This window comes from Mobula hypostoma, chromosome 10, assembly GCF_963921235.1.
Source record: "Mobula hypostoma chromosome 10, sMobHyp1.1, whole genome shotgun sequence".
Classification (NCBI taxonomy): domain Eukaryota; kingdom Metazoa; phylum Chordata; class Chondrichthyes; order Myliobatiformes; family Myliobatidae; genus Mobula; species Mobula hypostoma.
The window spans coordinates 33,075,298-33,102,695 of NC_086106.1; the positions used below are offsets into that span (position 1 = coordinate 33,075,298).

At 41.4% G+C, this 27,398-nt stretch overlaps 2 protein-coding genes across 2 annotated transcripts in view; both read right to left on the reverse strand.

Annotated features, from left to right (window-relative positions):
• Positions 1–25,727, reverse strand: part of LOC134352495 (zinc finger protein 239-like) — a 41,085-nt gene extending 15,358 nt beyond the window's left edge. The window contains exons 1-4 of the mRNA XM_063059765.1: positions 25,695–25,727; positions 21,004–21,185; positions 14,544–15,191; positions 1,287–1,382 (exon numbers count right to left, since the gene is read on the reverse strand). The gene's annotated coding sequence lies outside the window, so the exon portion shown is untranslated. The remainder of the gene's footprint in view (positions 1–1,286; positions 1,383–14,543; positions 15,192–21,003; positions 21,186–25,694) is intronic.
• Positions 19,811–20,997, reverse strand: LOC134352831 (zinc finger protein 239-like). The gene has a single exon (XM_063060320.1). The coding sequence runs from the start codon at positions 20,870–20,872 to the stop codon at positions 19,946–19,948; it is 927 nt and encodes a 308-aa protein (XP_062916390.1). The 5' UTR covers positions 20,873–20,997; the 3' UTR covers positions 19,811–19,945.
• Positions 25,728–27,398: the final 1,671 nt, after the last annotated feature.

Below are 27,398 nucleotides of genomic sequence, written 5' to 3' on the forward strand. Positions count from 1 at the left end.
GTAAGCATTGTGGGATCATTGGTTCTGATTAATCTGGATTAAGTTGTACAATCAAATAAATGTTACCAAACATTTGAGTACAGTTAATTGAGTACAGAAGGTCAGTCATGGTGTAGTTGTACAAGATGCTGCTGGGGTCGCACTTGGAGTGTTCTGCTCAGTTTTGGTCACCCCGCTATAGGAAAGATGTTATTAAATGGAAAAAGCAGAAAAGATTTACAAGCATGTTATCAGGACTTGAGGGTCTGAGCTATAGGGAGAGGTTGGAAAGGCTAAGACATTTCAGCTTGGAGAACAGGAGAGGTGACTGATAGAGCTGTATGAAAACATGGGGTGCATAGACAGGGTGAACACACTCAGTCTTTTTCCCAGGGTTGGGGAATTAAGAATGAGAGAGCATCGGTTCAAGGTGAGAGGAGAAATATTTCGTAGGACTTGAAATCAAAGTTTTGTTTCTTTTTTAAACCAACACAGAGTTTGGTATGTATATGCAGTAAGCTGAGGCAAGTACAACAACACAAACTACAGCTGGGTTAGGTGCATGGATTGGAATGGTTTAGGATTGGGCCAAACACAGGAAAATGGGACCAGCTTGTATGGGCATCTTGGCTGGCATGTACCAGTAGGGCTGAAGGGCCTGTTTCCTGCTGTATCCTCAATGGGTAGGAAAGTCATAGAGCATGGAAACTCCCCTTCAACCCATGCAGTCCAAGGTACCTTCCTGATCTGGACCCATTTCCCTCTCTTTGGCCCATATCCATCTAAATCTTTCCTACCCATTTACTTCTTCTAAATGCCTTTTCAGTGTCGTAATCGCACTTGCCTCTGAGAGCTCCTTTCACATACCCACCAACCTCTTGATGCAAAAGTATGTCCTTCTGGTTCCCTGTAAATTTTTCCCTTCTCACCTGAAACCTATGTTTTGTTTTATACTCCCCTACCCTGGGGAAAAGACAGTCTTGCCCACCTGAAGCATGCCCCTCATAACTTTATAAACCTCTACAAGATCACACTTCAGCCTCTTTCACTCCAGGGAAACCAGTCGCAGTTTATTTAGTCTCTCAAGCTCTCCAGCCCTGGCAACACCCTCTTTAATTGTTTTCATGCACCATCTCTCGCCTAATCATATTCTTCCCCTGGTACAGGGAGCAAAACTGCACCTCACGTTCCTGCTGTGCTCTCTGCAATGCCTTGCACAGTTGTAACAAGATTTCCCAGCCCTTGTATTCAATACCCAGGCCAATGAAGGCAAGTGTACCAAACGCTTTCACCACCACCATGTCTACCTGTGTTGCCACTTTCCTTCAATCACCTTAAATTAGGGGTCGCCAACCCGTCGATCGCGATTGACTGGTCGATCTTTGAGACTTTCCCAGTCCATCCTGAAAAAAATGAAAAATAAATACACAAATACTGTTGTAATGTGAGCATTATAAAAATAAGTAATACTAATTAGGATAATGGTAATATAGCGATATTTTCGCTATTGAAAACTATTTGTAAAGAGAGATTGTTTCCGGGTTGCGCGGTTTTCGTTCATTCTTTCTGCCCAGTGTGCATGTGTGTAGCTGCCCCGCCATGCACCACATTTTCAGCGTAGCTTGTGCTGCATCAAAGTGACCAATTAGATTAGATTAGAGTACAGACTGTCACAAACATCAATATACCGCATTCGCTCGTGATATCCTGCAAGGTAGCTAGTTAGCATGGCGGAGGCTCCACGAAAGAAGGCGAAAACGTACAACTTACATCCAGAATGGGAAGAGGAATTTCTATTTACCTTGGTGAAAGACAAGTGTGTATGTATGTTGTGCCACCAAACACAAGCACTGACTAAAAGAGGGAATCTGGAGTGGCATCACAACACCAACCACCAGAAATTTAAAGACACCTACCCCCCAACGAGCGCAATTCGTGCCAGGAAAGTTGAGGAGCTGAAATCTGGGTTGAAGGCCCAGCAATCCTTTTTCACGAAACATGCTGCTCAAAATAAGGCTGTGATTGAAGCATCATTTCGTGTTAAGTCACCTTTTGGCTAAACACAAGAAGCCCTTTACAGATGACGATTTATTCAAGGAAGCAATGGTCATTACCGTAGAGACTGTTTTTACTGACTTTAAAAACAAAAGCGACATCACAACCGCAATACATAATATACCGCTTGGCTCTGCAACAGTGACAAGGAGGGTAGAGTCACTGTCAGAGTACGTGGATCGACAAGTGTTAAAGGACTTGTCACTCTGTGAATATTTTGAACTGCAGTTCGATGAATCCTGGATGTAATGCAAACAGCTCAGCTTGTTGTATTTGTCAGAATGGTTTTCCAGGATTTTACAACAAAGAAGGACTTCCTCACTCTTTTGCAATTAAAGGAGAGAACGAGAGGTGAGGATATTTACAATGAGTTAAAAAAATATATCCGTGAAAATGACATCCCCATTCATAAACTGGTGGCAATTACTACTGACGGGGCCCCAGCAATGCGTGGTGTGCGTGTTGGTTTTATAGCACTATGCCATAATGACCCTGATTTTCCCAGCTTCCTAGATTATCACTGTGTGATTCATCAGCAGGCCTTGGCTGGGAAGGTCGTGGACTTTTCTCAAGTAATGACACTGGTGGTCAAACTGATAAACTTGATTCTAGCAAAAGCACTTCAGCACCGCTTATTCAAGGCGTTATTGGATGAGCTCGGTGCCGCTTACGGAGACATACTTCTTCATGCTGATGTTCGATGGTTGAATCGCGGCAAAGTGCTGCAATGATTTCTTGACTTGCTGCCTGAGATAAAGACTTTCCTGTCAACAAGAAACGAGGAGCATGAGGAGCTGTCAGATGATGCGTGGCTACTGGCAGACATAACGACTAAATTAAATGCACTTAATAATGAGCTCATGGGAAAAGACCAACACCTAACCCACATGATAAGCGCAGTAAATGTGTTTAAGGCCAAGCTCAGTGTTTGGATTTCAAATTTAAAGAAAGGGAGGCTGACACACTTTCCCAACTTGGAAAAAATGTTACCAGCCATCACGGAAAAAAATGCTTTTCACCCTGAGCAGTACTGTGCTCACTTAGACAAACTGGCAATAGAGTTCGATCGGCGTTTTGGGGAGTTAAACGTCATGAAAGATATTGCTGCATTTATTCAAACCCATTTCTGCCGATTGATAGAGAACAGATAGCAGCCAAACTCCAGCAAGTATTTGGTGTGCCAAGTGATTCTGAAATGGAAATAATTGATTTGCAAAATGACATCAAGCTTAAAGCAAGATCAGGGGACGGTGACTTTTGGGGGCTTGTCAGCAGGGAGAAGTATCCTTATCTCACTGCATGTGCAAAGTCAGTGCCTACTTCGGGTCAACTTATCTGTGTGAAACTGCATTTTCACAGATGAAAATTATTAAATCTAAATACAGGAGCTCTCTTACTGACAGACACCTCACAGACTGTCTCAGACTGGCTGTCTGTAGTTATGAGCCAAATTTCAGGGTACTAGCAGAAAGTATTCAGCCCCAGTCATCACACTGAGTGCAACAGTCAAATTCTATTCATTTATTTTTCATGTTGAAATAAAACTAAATAATGAAACTTAGAATTAAAGGTGTGAAGTATTGTAATATTCTTAAAGAAAGACAGCTATGGCTTGTTTGATATGCCAGTTACAGTGTTTTCTTGTTTGAATTAATTTGAAAGTTTGACAAATGTATTTTGTGTAATTCAAATACAATTCGCCCAAATAAAAGGCCTCAAATTGGAAGTACAATCTGAGCTGTGTTCTCTCTAGACGATTTAGTAGGTAGATCTTACCTTTCACTAAGGTCAAGGTAGGTGATCTTGGGCTTAAAAAGGTTGGTGACCACTACCTTAAATCATGCCTCTTCCACCCCATTAGCTATTTCTACAATGGGAAAAAGCCTCTGGCTAGACACTTGATCTAAGCCTCTTATCATCTTTTACCGCTCTATCAAATCACCTCGCATCCTCCTTCACCCCAAAGAATTTCTTGCCTTGCTTCCCTCCGAGGATACACCTGGTCAGGCCTTGGGATATACCCCCCTCCTGCTGCTCAAGACCACTCACGTTTTCTCTTTCATCATGATGTTGATGCTGGTCTCTTTCCTGAACTCCCCATTTCTACGACATTTTCCATATTAAATACAGATTACAAGTATTTATGCAAGACCACTCCTCTCCCATGGCCCACACACAAGCAAACACACCAATCGTAAGGAACCATTCTTTTCGCCCTAGTTGTCCTTTAGCTTTTAATATACTTACAGAATCTCTCAGGATTCTCCTTACCTGCCGAGCTTTTCACTTCATTCTTAACAGGAACGCGCTGGCCCGAACTGCCATGCACAGATAACTTCACTCATCACAACGTACAGGATCAACTTCAAGGACTCTACAGCGCACATTCTTCGTTATATATACACATATACATACACACGATTTGTCTTTCGCATGTTAATTGTTTGTCATTCAATATCTATGTATAGATTTTCATAATTTTATTGCATTTCTCTATTCTGCTGTAAATGCCTGCAAGAAAATGAATCTTGGTGTAGTATATTGTGATAAATACGTACTTTGATAATAAATTAACTTTGACTAAATCCTTCCTCCCTCACTTCTATACACCTCCCACTTGACAGACATCCCTTTCCCTGCAAACAGCTTCTCCCAATCAGCCTTCGCAAGTTTCTGTCCAATGCCAGCAAAATTAGCTGTGCCCTAATTTTAGTTTCGAACCTATTGGCCATAGCGGATTTGAAATATTGAATGAATCACAGACGGTGGACTCAAACAGACCAATTGCCTTTGTTCTTGTCATGAGGGAAGCTCCCATTTTATGAAGAGACCGTGTTCTCCATTTTGTGAGTCAGTCGTTTGGCTTGATCAGTGTTTTAAATTAGACACACTGATGCCTCAGGCAATCTGCTGAACTAGAAATCATTTCCAAATAAGAAGCTATTCATGAGGTGTACTTTGGTTGGATATAACATACAGGTTTGAGAATGTTGGGGACTGTACTGTGCGATTCAAGCTGGTTACTGATTGAGAACAGAGAGTCATAAATTACTGATTGTCACTTGCTAAGAAGAGGGCATTAAACGGATGCTGGCCTGGAGCAGAGCCAATAAAAAGGTGTTAAAGGTCGGACACTTGACCGACAGCCAATGACACTGGAGTCCAATATTTGAATTGGTCAGGAATGAATATAAAAGTGGACACATCGATTGCACTCTGGAGAATCACCATCGTGAGGAAGAACCTCCACACCAGGGGCTGGGAGTAGAAAAGATTGATCGTCTGGCCGACAGAGATCTCCTATTTCAGTGTTATAAATTGGAAAAGTTGTCTGAGTGAGTATTGGTACAGAGGGAACTGTAAAATGCTGTGCCAAACATGTACTTACTTTAAAAATTACCCAGGGTTACACATAGCCCTCTATTTTTCTAAGCCCCATGTACCTATACAGGAGTCTCTTAAAAGACCCTATCGTATCCACCTCCACCACCATCGCCAGCAGTCCATTCCACACACTCACTACTCTCTACGTAAAACAACTTACTCCTGACATCTCCTCTGCACCTACTTCCTAGCACCTTAAAACTATGCTCTCTCACATTAGCCATTTCAGCCTTGGAAAACACCCCTGACCATCCACACAATCAATACCTCTCGTCATCTTATCCACCTCTACCAGGTCACCTCTCATCGTTCATTGCTCCAAGGAGAAAGGGCCAAGTTCACTCAACCTATTCTCATAAGGCATGGTCCTCAATCCAATCAACATCCTCCTAAATCTCCTCTGCACCCTTTCTATAGTTTCCACATCCTTCCTGTAGTGATATGACCAGAACTGAGCACAGTACTGCAAGTGGGGTCTGACCAGGGTCCTGTAAAGCTGTATCATTACCTCTCAGCTCTTAAACTCTATCCCACAGTTGCACCATATGCCTTCTAAACCATACAGTCAACCTGCATAGCAGCTTTGAGTGTCCTATGGACATGGACCCCAAGATCCCTCTGATCCTCCACACTGCCAAGAGTCTTACTATATTATATTAGCATATTAAGGTGCTTGAAAGCAGGTACAGAGGAGATGTCAGGAGTAAGTTTCTTTATGCAGAGAGTGGTGAGTGCGTGGAATGGACTGCTGGCGACGGTGGTGGAAACGGATACGATAGGGTCTTTTAAGAGACTACTGGATAGGTGCATGGGGCTGAGAAAAATAGAGGGCTATGTGTAGCCCCAGGTAATTTTTAAAGAAAGTACATGTTTGGCACAGCATTTTACAGTTCCCTCTGTACCAATACTATACTATATTCTGCCATCATATTTGATCTACCAAAATGAACCACCTCACACTTAACTGGCTTGACCTCCATCTGCCACTTCTCAGCCCAGTTTTGCAACCTATCAATGTCCTATTGTAACCTCTGAGAGCCCTCCACACTATCCACAACACTCCTAACCTTTGCGTCATCAGATTTACTAACCCTTTCTTCCACTTCCTCATCCAGGTCATTTATAAAAATCATGAAGAGAAGGGTTCCCAGAACAGATCCCTGAGGCACACCACTGGTCACCGACCTCCATGCAGGATATCACCCTTCTACAATCACTCTTTGCCTTCTATGGGCAAGCCAATTTTGGATCCACAAAGCAAATTCCTCTTGGATCCCATGCCTCCTTACTTTCTTAATAAGCCTTGCATGGGGTGCCTTATCAAATGCCTTGCTGAAATCCATATACACTACATCTACTGCTCTACCTTCATGAATGTGTTTAATCACATCCTCAGAAAATTCAATCTGGCTCATAAGGCATAACCTGCCTTTGATAAAGCCATGCTGACTATTCCTAATCATATTATGCTTCTCCAAATGTTCATAAATCCTGCCTCTCAGGATCTTCTCCATCAATTTATGAACCACTGAAGTAAGACTCGCTGGTCTATAATTTCCTGGGCTATCTCTACTCGCTTTCTTGAATAAGTGAACAATACCTGCAACCCTCCAATCCTCCAGAACCTCTCCCATCCCCATTGATGATGCAAAGATTATTGCCAGAGGCTCAGCAATCTCCTCTCTCGCCTCCCACAGTAGCCGGGGGTATATCTTGTCCGGTCCTGGTGACTTATCCAACTTGATGCTTTCCGAAAGCTCCAGCACATCCTCTTTCTTAATGTCTATATGCTCAAGCTTTTCAGTCCTCTGTAAGTCATTCCTACAATTGCCAAGGTCATTTTGCATAGTGAATACCGAAGCAAAGTACTGATTAAGTACCTCCGCTACCTCCTCCGGTACCACACACACTTTTCCACTGTTACACTTGATTGGTCCTATTCTCTCACGTCTTATCCGCTTACTCTTCAAGTACTTGTAGAATGCTTTGGGGTTTTCCTTAATTCTGTCTGCCAAGGCCTTCTCATGGGCCCTTCTAGCTCTCCTATTTTCATTCTTGAGCTCCTTCCTGCTAGCCTTATAATTCCTAGATCTCTATCATTACCTAGTTTTTTGAACCTTTCGTAAGCTCTTCTTTTCTTCTTGACCAGATTTTCAACAGTCTTTGTACACCATGGTTCCTGTACCCTACCATCCTTTCCCTGTCTCATTGGAACATACCTATGCAGAATTCCACGCAAATATCCCCCTGTGAAAATTTTTACAGTATTCCATAGGATGAATGCTCATATTATTTTTCTACAAGAAACTCATGTCTGGAAAGAGGATAATCAACGTTTCTTTAGATTCTGGAAGGACCACCAGTATCATGCGAATTCACAAGTTAAAGTAAAAGGCGTTTCTATATTTATAGATTCGTCAATTTCATTTATGCACTATGAGACGATTTCAGATTCTAATGGCAGATTTTTGTTGATTACTAGCTTGCTATTCAACAAAAAAGTTGCTATGCTCAATGTTGATGCCCCAAATGTTGACTGTCCTGATTTTTTTAAGAATCTCCTCACATCTCTTCCCAACTTAAATGACTATATGCTGATTATGGGTGGTAATTTTAATTGTTGTTTAAATCCTTTGATAGATAGATCCAAGTTTAATCAAGCACTTCCGAATAAATCGGCTACCCTTATTAACTCTTTTATGACCGACTCTGGAATCTTAGAAATTTGGAGATTCTTACATTCGAATGACAAAGAGTTCTCTTTTTTTTTCACAAGTACATCAGCACTATTCAAGAATTGACTACTTTCTTATTGACTCTCGATTAATTCCTTTTGTTACGGGTTGCGAATATGATTCTATTGCTGTTTCTGACCATGCACTGTTGAAATTATTTATTAACTTAAGGGATATATCTACTAATTCTAGACAATGGAGATCTAATATCTCTTTGCTTCAAGATTCAGATTTCGTTAGGTTTATTGATGAACAGATTAACTTTTTCTTTACAATGAATTCCACGGATGATATTTCCAGTGGGATCCTCTGGGATACTTTTAAAGCATATATTCGTGGACAAATTATTTCATACACTGCTGGACTAAAAATGTGAACTAATAAAGAAATACTTAAACTGGTTGACAAGATTAAAGAAGTTGATAAGAAATATTCTATAGCTCCTAATCAAGAACTTTATAAACAGAGAGTTGAACTTCAAATGGAACATAACCTCTTATTATCATCTTCAATTGAAAGTCAATTAATCAAAACTAAGAGTCAATTTTATATACATGGTGATAAAACTGGGAAACTTTTAGCTAATCAATTGAAATCGGCCTCGGTTAAATGACAGATTCTTAAATTTCATAAACAAGATGGCACTTTGACAGTTGACCATGACGAGATTAATAAATCCTTTCAAGAATTTTATACCTCCCTTTATCAATTAGAATTTCCTGATGACTCCACTATAATGCATGAATTTTTTAAGAAATTGAATATTCCAAAATTATCATCTAATGAACGTTCAAAACTAGATGTACCTATTACAGTAGAATTTTTTAAATTTTTCTCAACTACACTAATTCCTTGGCTATGTAATGTTTTTAGGGATGCAGTTTCAATAGGTAAATTACCACAATTTTTCTATCGAGCTTCTATTTCCCTAATTCTTAAAAAAGATAAGGATCCTACTGAATGTGCATCTTATAGACCTATATCTCTGCTGAATGTCGATTCTAAAATTTTTTCTAAAATATTGGCAACGAGATTGGAGAATGTATTACCCCAAATTATTTCTGCTGATTAAACTGGATTTATTAAAAACTGTTACTCTTTTTTTAATATTAGGAGATTAATGAATATCGTTTATACACCTTCACCCAAAATTCCAGAATGTGTCATTTCATTGGATGCTGAAAAAGCTTTTGATAGGGTTGAACGGATATATTTATTCAATACCCTTGAGAACTTTAATTTTAGTCCGATATTAATTCCCTGGATTAAACTGATATATTTTACCCCTTTGGCCTCGGTATTTACTAACAACCAAAGATCCCCTTCTTTTCATTTATTCTGTGGTACTAGGCAGGGTTGCCCTCTTAGTCCATTACTATTGGATATTGCTTTGGAACCGCTAGCTATTGCCATTCGTGACTCCCCTAATATACTTGGTATTACCCGTGAAAATGAGATTCATAAATTATCACTATATGCAGATGATCTTCTGTTATATATTTCTAACCCAGGAAAATCTATTCCGGCAGTATTAACTTTGCTTGCTCAGTTTAGTAGCTTTTCTGGTTATAAACTGAACCTAAGTAAGAGTGAACTCTTCCCATTAAATATGCAGGTTCCTATTTATAGAAATTCTCCACTTAGACTGATTACTTTACTTATTTGGGAGTTAAAATTACTAAGAGACCTAAGGATCTATTCAATTTCAACCTTTTACCAATAATTAATCAGGTTAAACAACTGATTACTAAATGGTCCCCTTTGTCTCTATCATTGATTGGCCGTATTAATGCTTTTAAAATGATTATTTTACCCAAATTTTTATATTTATTTCAAGCAATACCGATTTTTATTCCTAAATCTTTTTTTGATACTATTGACTCTAAAATTTCCTCTTATATATGGCAAAATAGAAATCCCAGATTCAGTAAAAAATACTTATAGAAATCTAAGAAAGAGGGTGGTTTGGCATTGCCTGTCCTAAGATTTTACTACTGGGCAATTAATATCCGATACTTAATATTTTGGACACAAGATTGGAATATAACTCCAAGCCCACATTGGGTAAACCTTGAAGGCCATTCTGTACAAGGTTTTTCTTGAGCCTCCATTTTAGGAACTTCATTGCCTTTTGCACTATCTAAATTGAATAAACAAATTTTCAACCCTATAGTTAAACATACATTGCGAATATGGTTTCAATTTCGTAAATTTTTTGGCCTAAATGAATTTATGTTATCAAGTCCTATTATATCTAATTTCTTTTTCCAACCCTTCATAATGGAACAGGCCTTTTTGATATGGAAAACGAAAGGCATAATATATTTTCGTGATCTATTTTTGGATAACCGCTTAATGTCTTTTGAGCAGTTATCTGAGAAATTTGATTTGCCTAGATCCCATTTTTTTAGATACTTACAAATAAGAAATTTTTTAAATACTACGTTGCCTACTTTTCTGACTTCAAATCCTTCTGGCATTTTTGATAAAATTTTAGGTTTTAATCCTTTGCAGAAGGGATTAATAGCAATAATTTATGATATAATTATGAAATTACAGCCAGATATATCTGATAAAATTAAAAATGAATGGGAAAGGGAACTTCAACTTTCCCTGCCTACAGAGAAATGGGATAAAATTTTTCAATTAGTTAGTACTTCTTCTATATGTGCTAAACATACTTTAATACAATTTAAAGTAGTACACAGAGCTCATATGTCCAAAGATAAACTAGCTCGTTTTTATTCACATATTAAACCCTACTTGTGATAGATGTCACTCTGAAGTGGCTTCTTTAACTCATATGTTTTGGTCCTGTCCTCTTTTGGAAAAATATTGGAAAGACATTTTTGATATTATTTCAACAGTTCTATGCTTTGATTTAAAACCCCATCCTATTACGGCAATCTTTGGATTGCCAATGGTAGAACATAGATCTTTATCTTCTTCAGCCTCTCGAATGATAGCTTTTGTTACTTTAATGGCGAGAAGATCTACTTTGTTGAATTGGAAGGAAATTAATCCTCCAACTACATTCCAATGGTTTTCTCAAACCATATTAAGTTTAAATTTAGAAAAAATTAGAAGTGATATTTTTGACCCTTCGGTTAAATTTGAAGATACCTGGAAACCTCTTATGCAACATTTTCATATGATGTAATCTGACCTTTCCAAATCTTTTTTCTAAAATTATATGATGAGAGGAGCGGAGTTAGCGACATTATGGATCTTGTCTGATACAAGTTGTTGGTCTAGCCCTGTTTTGCCTCTTTTTGGGGTTTTTTTTTGTTTATATATATTTTTTTCTTTTTATTTCTTTGTTAATGTTTAATTTCATTATGAGTTTGGAAATCTTTTATTTCTATGTCACTTAAAATTCATTTTATATATGCTGATGAACATTTTTCCAATCTCCTTGTACCAACTTTGTTATTGAGTTTATAATTTTGAAAAATTAATAAAAAGATTTAAAAAGAAAGAAATATCCCCTGAACATTTGCCACATTTCTGCCATACATTTCCCTGAGAACATCTGTTCCCAATTTATACTTCCAAGCTCCTGCCTGATAGCTTTATAATTAACCTTACACCAATTAAACACTTTCACAACTTGTCTGCTCCTATACCTCTCCAATGCTATGGTAAAGGAGATAGAATTCTGATCACTATGTCCAAAATGCTCTCCCACTAAGAGACCTGACATCTGACCAGGTTCATTTCCCAATACCAGATCAAATACAGCCTCTCCTCTTGTCGGCTTATCTACATATTGTGTCATGAAACCTTCTTGAACAAACCTAACAAACTTCACCTCATCTAAACCCCTTGTTCTAGGGGGATGCCAATCAATATTGGGGAAATTAAAATCTCCCATCACAGCCTCCCTGTTATTATTGCACCATTCCAGAATCTGTCTCCCTATCTGCTCCTCAATGTCTCTGTTACAATTGAGTGGTCAATAGTACTTTGGCAGAACCAGTCAACAGTATGGAAGTTACAATCTTATTATTCCTATAACTATCTGACAATCTCCCAAAATACGAGCTCCTCTCCCACTGACTAACCCTATGTCACTGATTTGGACTATGGCATTAATGTATTTGTGGCTAAATTTGCCAATGATACAGTAGTTGGAGGAGTAGGTAGTGTGGAGGAAACAGAGAGCTTGCAGAGAAGCTTAGATAGTTTAGGGGAATGGGCAAAGAAGTGTCAAATGAAATCCAATCTTAGAAAGTGTATGGTCATGCACTTTGGTGGAAGAAATAAACAGGCAGAGTATTATTTAGATGGGGAGAGAATTCAAAATGCAGAGACACAAAGGGACTTGGGAGTCCTTGTGCAAGATATCCTGAAGGTTAATCTCCAGGTTGAGTCAGTTGTGAAGAAGGCAAATGCAATGTTGGCATTCGTTTCTAGAGGTATAGAGCAGGGATGCCATTTTGAGGCTGTATAAGGCACACGTGAGACCACACTTGGAGTATTGTGTGCAATTTTGGGCTCCTTATTTCAGAAAGGATATACTGACATTGGAGAGGGTTCAGAGGAGATTCATGAGAATAATTACAGGAATGAAAGGGTTACTGTATGAGGAATGTCTGGCAGCTCTTGGGCTGTATTGCCTGGAGTTCAGGAGAATGTGGGAGGAACTCATAGAAACATTCTGAATGTTAAAAGGCCTGAAAAGATTAGATATGGCAAAGTTATTTCCCATGGTAGGGGATTCTAGGACAAGAGGACACAACTTCAGGATTGAAGGGCATCCTTTCAGAACTGAGATGCCGAGAAATTATTTTAGTCAAAGCGTAGTAAATCTGTGGAATTTGTTACCATGAGCTGTCAGGCCAAGTCATTGGGTGTATTTAAGGCAGAGATAGATAGCTTGATTAGCCAGGGCATCAAAGGGTATGGGGTGAAAGTAAGAGAGTGGAGATGACTGAAGAATTGGATCAGCCCATGATTGAATGGCAGAGCAGACTTGATGGGCCAAATGGCCTACTTCTGCTCCTATATCTTATGGCCTTAAAATGCCATTAAAGTGATCAATCCCTTCTTATTTTAAAGTTCTACCCACAGTTTCACTGGACAACCCCTCAGAAATATATGCTCTCTTCCACTGTGATTCCACTCACCCCATCTAAAACTGTCTATCCCCATTAAATCTCCTCTCAACTTCTTCTCCAAGAACAAGCTCAGCTTCCACATTCTAAGTTTTTCACTGGAAACCCTCAGCCCTGGAATCATACCAGTAACCTCTCTTAGTTTTTCACTTCCTGCCCAAATTTCTCCAGTTTCAAGCACATTTATTCCACCTGCAAAAAGCAGGTGGCCAACCATCTTAACTGCAATCCCATTCTGACAGGTCAGTTCATGGCCTTCTCTACTGCCATGAGGCCACTCTGGTTGGTGAAGCAACACCTCATATTCCGCTTGTGTAGCCTCCAACCCAATGACACGGACATTGATTTCTCTAACCTGGTAATTCCCCCCAACCTTTCCTCTCCTTCCATTCCCTCCTTTGGTTCCCCTCTTCTCCCACACTAACCTATAACATCCCCATTGCCTATCCTCCTACCCTTTCTCCCTTGGCCCACACTTCTCTTCTATCAGATTCCTTCTTCTCCAGCACTTTACCTTTTCATCCTATCACCTCCCTGCCTTTTACTTCATCTCCCTTCCCCAACCACAGTGCTTCACCTACTTCCTCTATCTGGCACTCCTTCCCCTCCCCTCACCTTATTTGGCTTGTCACTCAACATGCCGGAACCGAGCAGGTCAGGCAGCATCTATGGAAATGAATAAACTTCTGACATTTCAGGCTAAGAACCTCCTAGATCTCAGCACGAAACGTCCATTTCCATAGATGTTACCCGAACTAAGTTTTGTGGGTGTTGCTCTGGATTTCCAGTTATCTGCAGAACCTGTTGCGTTTACAACTTCTCAATTGCAGCCTCATCTGTGTTCTGTCTAGCACCCCCATCGTCCCTTCCCCTACCCCGCTGATGCTGGCTCCTCTGCATTTGTCATAGCCCGCAAGTTCCACCCCATCACCTTTGCAGATACTCCGTGACCAGTCACCATTTCACATTCACACTCTCCGACTCCATTTTCTATTTGATTTAGACACGTTCCCTGGCCTTTCCTCCTCATTTAAGGATGCCCCCTGAAAGGCAGCACAGGCTGCGCACACGCGCTTTCGACCCCAACAGCAGATTCTGGACATTCGCCCGAACGAATCAAGATAAAGCGGCGGCGTGCAAAGAGGACAACATTCATCGTTTCGTTTCGGGAGCTGGGATTCAGATTAGCATTCTGAAGTTCTGCCTTGGAACCCACAATCGGCGTCCTCTCCCCAGCCCCGGTTTATTCCTCGCCTTTCCTTTGCGCTCTTACCTGCTACGTGCCCCGTCGTGGCAGTCTGCGCATGCTCAGGAGCCGCCGCTCCAGCGATTGGAGTCGGATCTGCGCTGGATGAAGGCTGGAGCCGCTGCGTGGTCGAAGGGCTGGCATTTGTGGTTGCGGAGCTGAACCCCCCCATCTCACTGTCTGAACCTCGCGGAAAACATCCAATTTTGTAACGTCGCAGAGGATTGAGTATTGTAAAACGAATTCGTAAAATGTATTGTTCACCGCAGCCAGCTGGGATGATTTAGAACAGTACTGAAGGAATCGCAGCCAGTGTTGTGTAGTTACAGGCCGTACCAGGTTCCTAATAACCGACTTACGAACTCCCAGAATATTACTGAATTCAGAGATCCACCATACACACAAACGTCCGTACTATCTAAATTAGTCACCGCCATCCACAACGGGCCCCTACTACCAAACAAAGAACACTACACAATCTCCTCTCAAATGTATTTATTAATTTTCCTTTCTTGATAGTCGTCTGTGCTTTTGATGCCATTTATTACAGTGCTGCAGTTGTATGATTGCCGTATCGAGCGATTTGTGTATATCTGCTAATGCAAGGACAATATTGCCTTCTGGTACAATCATAATCTGAGTAGATGGAAATGTTGTAAACAGGTCAGGCAATATCTGTGGAGAGAAAAACAGAATTAATGTTTCAGGTTGAACAACCTTTGTCAGACTTGCTGATCATTTCTGATTTCAATTCAGATTTGCAATATCTACATTTTGACCAGATAGGACAGTATGATCATGGAGGGGAAAACACAAGAGTCACCATGATTTTAAGAATCGATAATGCGCATCGGAAGCTACCTAAAGACAAGGAACAGACAGTCATGGAGTGATACAGCTCGGAAGCTCTTCTACCTATGTAATCCATGTCTATCTCAGGACCATACACCTCTACCCTCTACCCTGTATCCCTCTAAATGCCTTTTGAACATTGTAATTGTGCCCATCTCAACAGTTTCCCCTGGAAGCTCCTTTCACATGCCCACCATCCTCTGTGTGAAAAAGTTTTCACGTCTTTTTTTTAGATCTTTCACAAATCTAGGTTTTCTAGTTTCAGCCTCCACTGTTTTGGGAACAAGATTATGATCATAATAAAAGTGACGAATTGTTATGGCAAAGAAGCTTTCGTAGATGTTATGGCCCGTAAGTCTGTAAGCAAGAACAAGTAGGGAGCAAGGTAATGAACATAACGGGATAGACATATTGAAGTGTGTTTACTTAATATGAGGAATATTACCAGTAAGGGTAATGAATCTAGAGCATAGATCAATACACAGAACTATAATGTTGTGGCCTTTACAGAGACCTGGTTGAATAGAGAGAAATCTGGAAGCATTATACATTAACCTGGAACATTAAGTTCCAGGGTTTTGATATTTTACAAAAGATGGGGGGGGGGTATAAAAGAGACGCAATATTAATCAGCGAAAGGGCAGTATCATAGTTAACTCAGAGAGGATATAATGGGGGCTAATCCTCTGAATCTATATCAGTAGAACTCAAAAATGAGAAAGATGCAAATACTCATGGGATTGTAACGGCCACTGGGACATTGAAGAACAGATACGTAGGCAGATTGGGGAAAGCTGTAAAAACAACAGGGTTGTTGGTGCGGATGACTTCAATTTTACTAATCTGAGTGCAAGGGGTTTAGATCGTGCATACAGTAAGGTTTTTTTTAAACCGATATGTAGACAGTCCAACAAGTGTAGGGGGCCATACAGGAAGTTCAGCTGGAATTCGGAAATGAGCCTGGCTAGATGACTGACCGTTCAGTCGGAGAACAGTTATGGGACAGTGACCACAACTCATTATGTATTAAGGTAGCTATAGATAGGGGGAAGCATGGACCTTGCAGGAGAGTATTAAATTGAAACAAGATAATTACAAGCATATTCAGCAAGAAATAGGGAGAGTTAATTGGGAACAGCTGTTTACATCTTACATGGAGGGTGGACCAACTGCACAGAGTATAGGACAGCTATGCTCCAGTAAGAAGGAAAGACAAAGATGGCAAGGGAAGGGAACCTCGTACATAAAGAGGCAGGTTGATTTCAGTCAAGAAGAAAAAGGAAGCAAATATAAGGTTGAGGAAGACTTTAGGATTGTAAAAATGATAGAAGAAGAACTCATGAAAGGAATGGAGAGAGCCAGGAGGGGCTGTGAAAGATCCTTGGTAGGTAGAGATTCCTAAAGCATTCCATATACATCAAGCACAAATGGTAAACCAGGAAGGTACAACAAATAACTCAACAACGAGGGAACATGTGCTTGAAGGCTGAGGATGTGGATTAGGTTCTAAGTATTCTACATCAGTATTCACCAATGGAAAGGCAGTAGAGGATAGAGAAATCAGTGTGGTGTGTGCTAATATGCTTGGGCATTTTGAGATAAAGAAGGCAGGGTTGTTTCGCTTTAAATAACATTAAAGTTGATGTGACAGGTGAAATGATATTTCTGGGGCCCTAACCAAATCTTCACGTCCTTCTTAGCCACAGGCGAGGTTCTGGGCAGGCGATTTTCTAATGCTTCTACATTATTCAAGAAAGGAAATAGGAATAGTCCTGGAAACTGTAGACTGGTGAGTCTCACATCAATTGTAGGGAAACTATGGGGGAGGAATATTAGGTATAGGATTTATGAGCTCTTGGAAAACCCTGGCCAGATTAGGGCCAGCCAGTATGGTTTCATGCAGGGCAAGTGAAATCTTCTCATTCAGTTTTTCAAGGAGGTGATTGATGAATGTAGAGCTGTGAATATTGTCCACATGGAGATTAGCAATGCATTTGACAAGGTCCCTCATAGTAAACTCATTCAGAAGATGATGATGCACAGTGAATTGGCCATTTGGATTCAGAATTGCTTTGCCCATAGAAGACTTGCTCTGTCTGGAAGTCCATGATTAGTGATGCTCTGCAGCTATCCATACTGGGACTTCTACTGTGTGCGATATATATAATGGCCTGGATAAAAATGTAGATGGGTGGATTAGTAAGTTCACTGGTGAATCAAGGATTGGTGGAGGAGAATGATGTAGAAGATTGCCAGGATATAACAGTATACAGATCAGTTGCAGATATGTACAGAGAAATAGCGAATGCAGTTTAATCTGTCCAAATATGAGGCGTTACAGTTTGGGAAATCTAAAGGGACAGAATACTGTCAATGGCAAAATCTTTAATAGTGTTGACATACAGAGGGATCCTGTTGTCCAATTCCATGGCACCCTGAAAGTGACTGCACAGGTTAACAGGATGGTAAAGAATGTGTACGGTATGCTTGCCTTGATTAGTTGAGGCACTGAGTTCAAGATTTGTGAAATTATGTGGTTAGATCACATCTGGAATATTGCATTCATTTTCATATAATGGGGTTGCCCCATTATAGGAAACACATGAAGGCTTTGGAGAGGACGTAGAAGAGGTTTACCAGATTGCTGCCTGGATTAGAGGGCATGCACTATAAACACAGGATGGACAAACTCGAGTTGTATTCTCTGGAGAGGTAGGATTTGGGAGATTTGATTGAAGTTTGTAAGATTATGAGAGGCATAGCAATACAGATATAAAAGGCTTAGATACAGTGGATCTTCCATTAGTGGGAGAGTCAAGGGCCAAAGGGCACAGCTTCAGAACAGGACGTTCCTTTTAGAATAGAGATGAGAAGGTTCTTAAGCCAGAGTGGTGAATCTGTAGAATTCATTGCCACAGACAGCTGTGAAGGCTAAGAGATTACATATATTTGAAGCAGAGGTTGCTAGATTCTTGAATGGTAAGGGTGTTAAAGATTACAGGGAGAATGGAGTCGAGTGGGAAATATTAAACCAAATTCTAATTCTGAAATCAACCATGATCAAATGGCAGAGCAGATCTGAAGGCTCGAATTACTTACTACTACTATTTAGAAATAATGTTATTCTTCAATTTTTTTAAGATTAATTTTGATTTTTGAATAAACTTTCTAAAGTTCTTCGTTAGTTAAATCTGTCTGTTATAAATTTATTAATTGCAGAACAATGAATACACATAAATCAGAACTGTAACAGGACTCATCCTTTTTTCCTTACCATCTCTGGTCTAGGGACTTGGTGAAAGTACATCACACAGAGTACCGTGTAGTTTTGGTCTCCTTACCCAAGAATTCCTTAGAGGGAATGCCACGAGGATTCAGAAGACCGGTTCCAGAGAGGTCAGGCTAGCTATTTTAACATTTTGGAACTGTATTCTCTAGCGTTGCAGAATTTGAGAGTTCAATGAAAAGTATAAAATTCTTAAAACACATCACAGATAAACATGGGGAAGACATTCAGTTAGGATGGTAGTAAACCACTGAAATCCCCGCCCCAGAGAGCTAAAGAGCCTCAATTATGTTAATTCAAAAAATGGATTGATACATTTCTGGGCAATAATGTAAGCAAGGAGGCTGGTGATGATGCCAGTGTCGAAAATGCTGCTGAGACAGAAAACCAGCTATGATTTTGATGAATGATAGAGCAGGCTTAAAGGGCTGAATGGTTTATTTCTGCTGTTTCTTATGCCATAATGTGTCAGCATCCTTCTGTGCTGTGCCAATTTTATTCCAACTGAACAATGCCCAAGTTACCCCACATCTAGCACACACAAACTCTTGAGTATTGCAATTCAGGGGGGGGGGGGCACAGCATGATTCAACAATGCTGGATCCTCAAAACACCCAAGTTAAATTCTGAATGGGGAAAAAACACACAATTCAAGTTTGTATTCTCTGGAAGATGGAGGGCAATTTAGCCGAGGTTGTTAGGACTTTTATGGTTGTTTGAAACTTCTATTTGTGAGCAAATCAGGTGAATAGGAAGTTAGAAACCACAATCTCAAAGCACAGTACAAACTTAAGTCTCTAGGCACTGAACCTCAAAAAAATTGGACCATCCTGCAGTAAAAGGGGGCTTGAGAGGTTCAATATAAAGACAGATTGTCTAATTATATCTTTCATGCCCTTGAACACTTGAATGGCAGTACACTGTTCTCAACTATGTGAGTCAGACGAGAAAGTCTATTGAACAATTTCCTGATGTTACTTCAGGGCAATAGCACAAGACCTTCAAACTGGAGTCAAATCTTTGCACTGTGAAAGTTGTTTTTCTATTAAAGTAGCCATTATTTGTCCTGCATTTACAACTTAAACCAGCTTCATCTTGGGATAAAGAACCAAACACGCACCATTAAAAGAAAGCAAATTTATTTAACACCTGCGCAGAAGATGAATAAATCATCCATCCCATCTGGAGTTTTGTAACATCAACAGACTCAAGTCTCAACTGTCAAGAATGTCTTAGATCAACTGTGACTGACAGCCATAGCCACAGCAGAAGAGAATCAAAAACCCTGAAATCACTTGTGAACCCGTTGGTGTGACTGTAAATTGGATAATTGAGTGAACCCCTTCCCACAGATGGAGCAGGAGAATGGCCTCTCCCCACTGTGAACCCGGCGGTGCACCAAGAGACTGGATGAAGAAGTGAATCCCTTCCCACACACCGAGCAGGAGTACGGCCTCTCTCCTGTGTGAACCCGGCGGTGCACCAACAGGCTGGATGAACAAGCAAATCCCTTCCCGCACACCGAGCAGGAAAACGGCCGCTCCCCGGTATGGACTCGTTGGTGTATCATCAGGTGTGATGACTGAGTGAATCCCTTCCCACAAACAGAACAAGAGAAGGGTCTTTTCCCAGTGTGAACCCGCTCGTGGACCAGCAAGTTAAATGAGCGAGTGAATCCTTTCCCGCACACAGAGCAAGTGAAAGGCCTCTCCCCGGTGTGAACTCGCTGGTGTGTCAGCAGGTCAGATGACTGGTTGAATCCCTTCCCACACACGGAACAGGTAAACGGCCATTCTCCAGTGTGAACCCGTTTGTGCACCAGCAGCTTGGATGAATGAGTGAACCCTTTCCCGCACACAGTGCAGGCGAAAGGCCTCTCGGTTGTGTGAATTTGCTGATGTCTCCGCAGATACTGGGAGCTTTTAAAGCTCTTGGCACAGTTGGAGCAATTAAATGTTCTTTTATCAGTGTGAACCTGGTGATGTGCCTTCAGCTTGGATGACTCGGTGAATCCCTTCCCACACACTGTGCAGGTGTACGGCCTCTCCCCCGTGTGAATTCGCTGGTGTGCTAGCAGGTGGGACGAACGTGTGAATCCCTTCTCACACATGAAACAGATAAATGGCCTCTCCTTGGTGTGTGTGCGCTGATGGGTTTCCAGTTGGGAAGGGTAACTGAATCCTTTCCCACAGTCCACACATTTACATGGATTCTCCATGGTCTGAGGGTCCTTCTGGCTCTATGACTATCTCAGAAAACTCTCCTCACACAGAACAGACAGAATCCCTCCTGTAAATATTTTTTTTCCAGACTGGATTATTGGTTAAAGACCCGCTGGGGCACTCTCACCTGGATATATACTTGTCTTGGTTCAGCCAGGCAAGTTTGAAATCTCCATGAGACAGGCAAATCCTTTTTTTTGCCCTTTTAAATTCATTGACATTCAGGTTCTAATATATTGAATGACCATCAAAACTTGGCGTGCAGTTTGGTTTGAGTTTACCACTTGAAAATCCTTTACTTATAATCCCCTGTAAAAGAGTTTACAAAAGCCATTACTAAGTACAAGATAGAACTTCAAGAATAATAATAATAATAATAATAATAATATCTTTTAAACATTCCTTCAGTTTTGTGCCTTAAAGCTACAAAATCTCTGCCCCATAGGTCATTGTTGAGGAGCAGTGAGAAGACCTTCCTCTTAATCGGCTTCCCAGACAACAAGCATATTTAATACAAAAAAACTACCATTATAAACATAAAATGCAAACAATTTGAGCCTTTTGTAAACAGAGAACTAGATTCTAAAACTGTAATACAACTACTCAGAATGATAGCCACACACAAAAGGCTGGAGGAATCCAGAAAGGTCAGGCAGCATCTATGGAAAAGAGTAAACGGTCGACGTTTCGGGCCGAGATCCCTCATCAGGATTTCCAGCATCTGCAAATTCTCTCGTGTTTGTACTTCGTAATCTAGATTTAGTGTAAAGAAACATCCTGAAGGGATTCACAGATTATAATCAAAAGTTGTCAGAGACAGACGATCATTGGATAACAGCAGAATCCTACTGTAGGAAAAGTAAATGAGGAGAGAGGTTTCAGGAGGGACAGGGTCAAAGGTACAGTAGGTTGTCTGAAAGGGTGAAGGAAATTTTATGTGACCGAGGTTAAAAATGATTTATTAGAGTCTGTCAGAGTTTACAGTTGAAGGGTGACAAAGCCATGAATGACTGTAAGACAGAGGTGAGAATTTTAAGATAACTGTCACTCACAACACTGTCTTTAATCTTGCAACCATACTTTACAATAACAGAAGGAAACATTTATAGAAGCAGCCAATAGTTGAAACAGGTAAACTTTAAAGCTGAGACACAGTCACCAGTGGAAACAACACAATTGTAATTCCACGTGTCGGTGTTTCAGCAGTAATACAATTCTAAAAGCGAAATTGTACAAAAACAAGAGTTTGTCCCCGATTACAATCTCTCGATCCTTTATTCATACTCCCTTGTCTAGGGACATTTTTCAGAATTTAGGATGTAGAAGCTGAAGGTGGGCATGTCAGCCAACCTTAAACCTATGCTTCCTGTTTTTCTATCCACTATTCTCTACGTTATTTCATTTGATTTTCATTACTTATTGTCCATTCTCAATTATCCTTGATTAACTTTATTAGAATAATGAAGGTGGATCTCATTGAAACCTATCGAATATTGAAAGGTCTGGATGGAGTGGATGTGCGGATGTTTCTTATAGTGGCGGAGTTGAGGACTAGAGGGCACAGCCTCAGAATTGAGAGACGTGTTTAGAGTAGAGATGGGAAATGATTTCTTTAACCAGAGGGGAGTGAATCTGTGGAATTCATTCCAACAGACAGCTGTGTGGGCGAGATCTTAGAAACATAGAAACATAGAAAATAGGTGCAGGAGTAGGCCATTCGGCCCTTCGAGCCTGCACCGCCATTTATTATGATCATGGCTGATCATCCAACTCAGAACCCAGCCTTCCCTCCATACCCCCTGACCCCTGTAGCCACAAGGGCCATATCTAACTCCCTCTTAAACATAGCCAATGAACTGGCCTCAACTGTTTGCTGTGGCAGAGAATTCCACAGATTCACCACTCTCTGTGTGAAGAAGTTTTTCCTAATCTCGGTCCTAAAAGGCTTCCCCTCTATCCTCAAACTGTGACCCCTCGTTCTGGACCTCCCCAACATCGGGAACAATCTTCCCGCATCTAGCCTGTCCAATCCCTTTAGGATCTTATACGTTTCAATCAGATCCCCCCTCAATCTTCTAAATTCCAACGAGTACAAGCCCAGTTCATCCAGTCTTTCATCATATGAAAGACCTGCCATCCCAGGAATCAATCTGGTGAACCTTCTTTGTACTCCCTCTATGGCAAAGATGTCTTTCCTCAGATTAGGAGACCAAAACTGCACACAATACTGCAGGTGTGGTCTCACCATGGCCTTGTACAACTGCAGTAGTATCTCCCTGCTCCTGTACTCGAATCCTCTCGCTATAAATGCCAGCATACCGTTCGCCTTTTTCACCGCCTGCTGTACCTGCATGCCCACTTTCAATGACTGGTGTATAATGACACCCAGGTCTCGTTGCACCTCCCCTTTTCCTAATCGGCCACCATTCAGATAATAATCTGTTTTCCTATTTTTGCCACCAAAGTGGATAACTTCACATTTATCCACATTAAATTGCATCTGCCATGAGTTTGCCCACTCACCCAACCTATCCAAGTCACCCTGCATCCTCTTAGTATCCTCCTCACTGCTAACACTGCCACCCAGCTTCGTGTCATCCGCAAACTTGGAGATGCTGCATTTAATTCCCTCATCCAAGTCATTAATATATATTGTAAACAACTGGGGTCCCAGCACTGAGCCTTGCGGTACCCCACTAGTCACTGCCTGCCATTCTGAAAAGGTCCCGTTTATTCCCACTCTTTGCTTCCTGCCTGCTAACCAATTCTCCACCCACACCAATACCTTACCCCCAATACCGTGTGCTTTAAGTTTGCACACTAATCTCCTGTGTGGGACCTTGTCAAAAGCCTTTTGAAAATCCAAATATACCACATCCACTGGATCTCCCCTATCCACTCTACTAGTTGATCTTTGGGTTGATAGGTTCTTAGTTATTCAGGGCATCAAAGAAGGCAGGGGAATGGGGTTTAGAGGGATAATAAATTAGCTGTGATGGAACAGCAGTGCAGACTCAATGGGCTGAGTGGCCTAATTCTGCTATGATGTCTTATGGTCTGACTGGTGACAAACTACCTTCATGAACCGCTGTAGCAGTCCCTCAGTGCTTTAGATAGGAAGGTCTAGGATTTGCACCTGGGGACGAAGGAACTGCAAGATATTTCTCAGTCAGCATCGTTTACCACTTGATGTTCCCATGTACCACCTATCCTCCTTGTTGGGAGAAGGCATGTATTCAGATGGCTCCGTTTCAGTAACTCACTTCAGGGAATTTTGTAGACTGTACACACTGCACCCAACAACCACTTGTGGTAGACAGAATGAACTGCTTAGTGTGGTGAACAGGATATCATTCAAGCTGGTTGCTGTTCTGGATGGTATACATCAGCTGGATAATCATGTGAGCTAAACTCGTCCTGGCAAATGACTTGTTCCCTGTAAATGCAGACAGGCCTTAGGGTTGTCGGGAAGGTACAAAGCAGCTGACCCTGTCTGAAGCCATGGTACTTATACGGTTCGAACATTTAAGTTCCTGGTCGGTGGTGATCTGAAATGTCACTGATGGTGAGGAACAATGTCATGGGCACATTGCTATTTTCTGTCTCATTTCTGTGGTGTGAATGTTACTTGCCACTTATCAGCACGTGCCTAAACTTTGTCTAAGACTTGCTGCTTGAGAGTCAGAAATTAAGCTTAGCATTGTGCAATCATCCTCAAATTTCTCATCTTACTATGGAAGGTCATTGAGGAAAAACCCGAAGAATGAATCAGCCAAGTGTACCACCCCATCCTAGTGATGACCTGGGGCACGGACAGCAGATAAATGAGTCTCATCTATATGGTAACATATAGGTACTTTGATAATGAATTTGATTTGACTTCAAACAATCACAATCATCTTCATTTGTGCAGAATACGACTCCAACCACCTGGTTGTTTTCCCTTTATTGCCTATTGACTTAAGTCTTATCATGGCACCTCAATGCCATGTTTACTTCTCCTGGCATTCAGCTCTTTGGTCCACATTTGAACCAAGCTGGGGAGATTGGGAGACAATGGACTAGCAGATTATATTGCAGCAATTGTACTACATCCACTTATTGGCCGCTGTGTTAAGGGAAAGAAGTCTTTACTGTTATTCCAGCCATTCATTCATGTTAAACTCCATGACAACTCTCTAGGTTACAGAAAATAAATCTTAAACTCCTCTATTGTTATAACATTTCCATGCCCTGATACCATTCTCTTAATTCTCACACACACCTCTTATTATGGTAACCCAGTGGTAACTAGCTGTGTAGATATCAATCTGTGGCCAGACGAATGCTTTACATATGTCTGTGTGCTGTCATATTCTACACCAATAATAGCAAGTATTCAAAAGTTTTCTTTCACGCCAAGCTCATTAACTTAAGACCCTGTCTTCCCTCGTGCTTCAGCACCCTGTCATTATTAGTGTGGTGGTAGTTGTCCATCATATGATTGTCCAGCAATGACAGGAAACCCGTGTGGGAGAGGTTTTAAAGCAAAAAAGAAGCCTTTGAACTGGGGCAGTTGTACTCTCTCAACCTCAGGTCCAGGTCCAGGTCCACGGATACAAACAACCATCAGAACTTCCGTAGTTGCAGGGGATGACAGTGACTACTGCTGTGCCTTGTCGTGCCCTTCACTTTCCTTCGAGCATTGCATAGCTGCCTTCCTGGCCATTGGATCTCATCCACCCAGTCCACCGGGGCTGACTTTACATGCTAGAACAGGCATGTTCCTACCTCCCCGGGCTATGAGGCAGCTGGCTGCCCTCACCTGGTTTAACCTACCTGTCGAAGCAGTGGCCACTGTCGCATGCAAACACCTATTTGGGAGCTACAGGTGAGAGCTGAGGACCAAAGATAAATGACCTGCATTATTAGTGTATCCTTTGACTAACCACCAAGTTTAGGAGCAGTTATTACCCTTCAACAATCAGGCTCTTGAACTAGCATGGACAACTCCACTCACCTCAGCAATGACTACAACCCATATTCCCAGAATCATTTTTCTCCCATTCGCACGATTTGTCTTTTGCACATTAGCTGCTGGTTTGCCTTTGTGTGTAATTCTTCAATGTATTTCTTTGTTGTACTGTGGATGCCCACAAGAAAACAAATCTCAAGATTGTATATGGTGACATATACGTACTTTGACAATAAATTTATTTTGAATTTTAATTTCGCCAACACCACCCTAATCAGAACTGTAATTGCCAAATTTCACATCCACATGACAATGACCTTCCACAAAGCACCCCGGTTTCATTTGTAATTTTAAGACAATAATACAATAAAGAAATACAAGGAAACTTGAAATGACCCATAAATGCGTGTGCCCCTCTTACACAGGCACTGCTGTTACCGCGTTTGGAATCATTCGCTTGTTATTTACAGATGATCCCGAGGTGTCTTAATTTACTTTAATTTCGGGTCATCCCCGAGTTTGCAACCAGCAGTGTGCACGCGTGGTGGGTCCCAAAGGCCGCTTGTGGGGATTGGTTCGGAGCGAAGTCAGTACTCGGGATCATACTCATCCTGGAGTTTGAGGGAAATGTTTGCAATTCTATATTCAGCACTGGTACCACACTCAGTACCTGTGCGACCAACACGCTCACAGGACTTTGTTATTCTTTACTCCGCACGGTCCTACCTCCTGCCTGCTTCATCGCCTCGCCCAGCGCATGCTCAGCAGCCTGTGCGTACTCGCAGCACGGACCAATCGAAAGCTCAGTTAAAACGTAGTCTTCCGACCAATCGCAATGTGGAAGGCGGGGCCACCCGGAGCCCCACCCTGATTGGCTAACGTGCTGTAACCGTTTTAATTGCAGAGTTAAGCCTGGCTCGAAATGATACTTCGGCCCGTCCCGGTAGTTTTCAATGTAACACTTCCCTCTCTCGTTTATTTTTCTAAAGTCCAGTGAGTACAGGCCCAGAGTCATCAAACACTTGGAAACAGAGAAAACCTACAGCATACAGGCCCTTCGGCCCACAAAGCTGTGCCGAACATGTCCCTACCTTAGAAATTACCTAGTCTTACCCATAGCCCTCTATTTTTTGGAGCGCCATGTACCTATCCAGGAGTATATTAAAAGGCCCGATTGTATCCGCCTCCGCCACCATTGCCGGCGGCCCATTCCACGCACTCAACACTCTCTGCATAAAAAAACTTACCCCTGACAGCTCCTCTGTACCTACTTCCAAGCATCTTAAAACTATGCCCTCTTGTGTTAACCGTTTCAGCCCTGGGAAAAAGCCTTTGACTATCTGCACTATAAGTGCCTCTCATCCTCTTATACACCTCTATCAGGTCACCTCTTATCCTCCGTCACTCCAAGGAAAAAAGGCTGAGTTCATTCAATCTATACTCATAAAGCATGCTCCCCAATCCAGGCAACATCCTTGTAAATCTCTTCTGCACCCTTTCTATGGTTTCCACATGCTTCCTATGGGGTGTATGGGGTGTCAGGGAGGGGTAGCACCTCTGGTGGGGTA

Excerpts from the sequence above, each read along its gene's own strand:
- LOC134352831 (XM_063060320.1), bottom strand. The coding sequence starts at position 20,872 with ATGGAGAATCCATGTAAATGTGTGGACTGTGGGAAAGGATTCAGTTAC.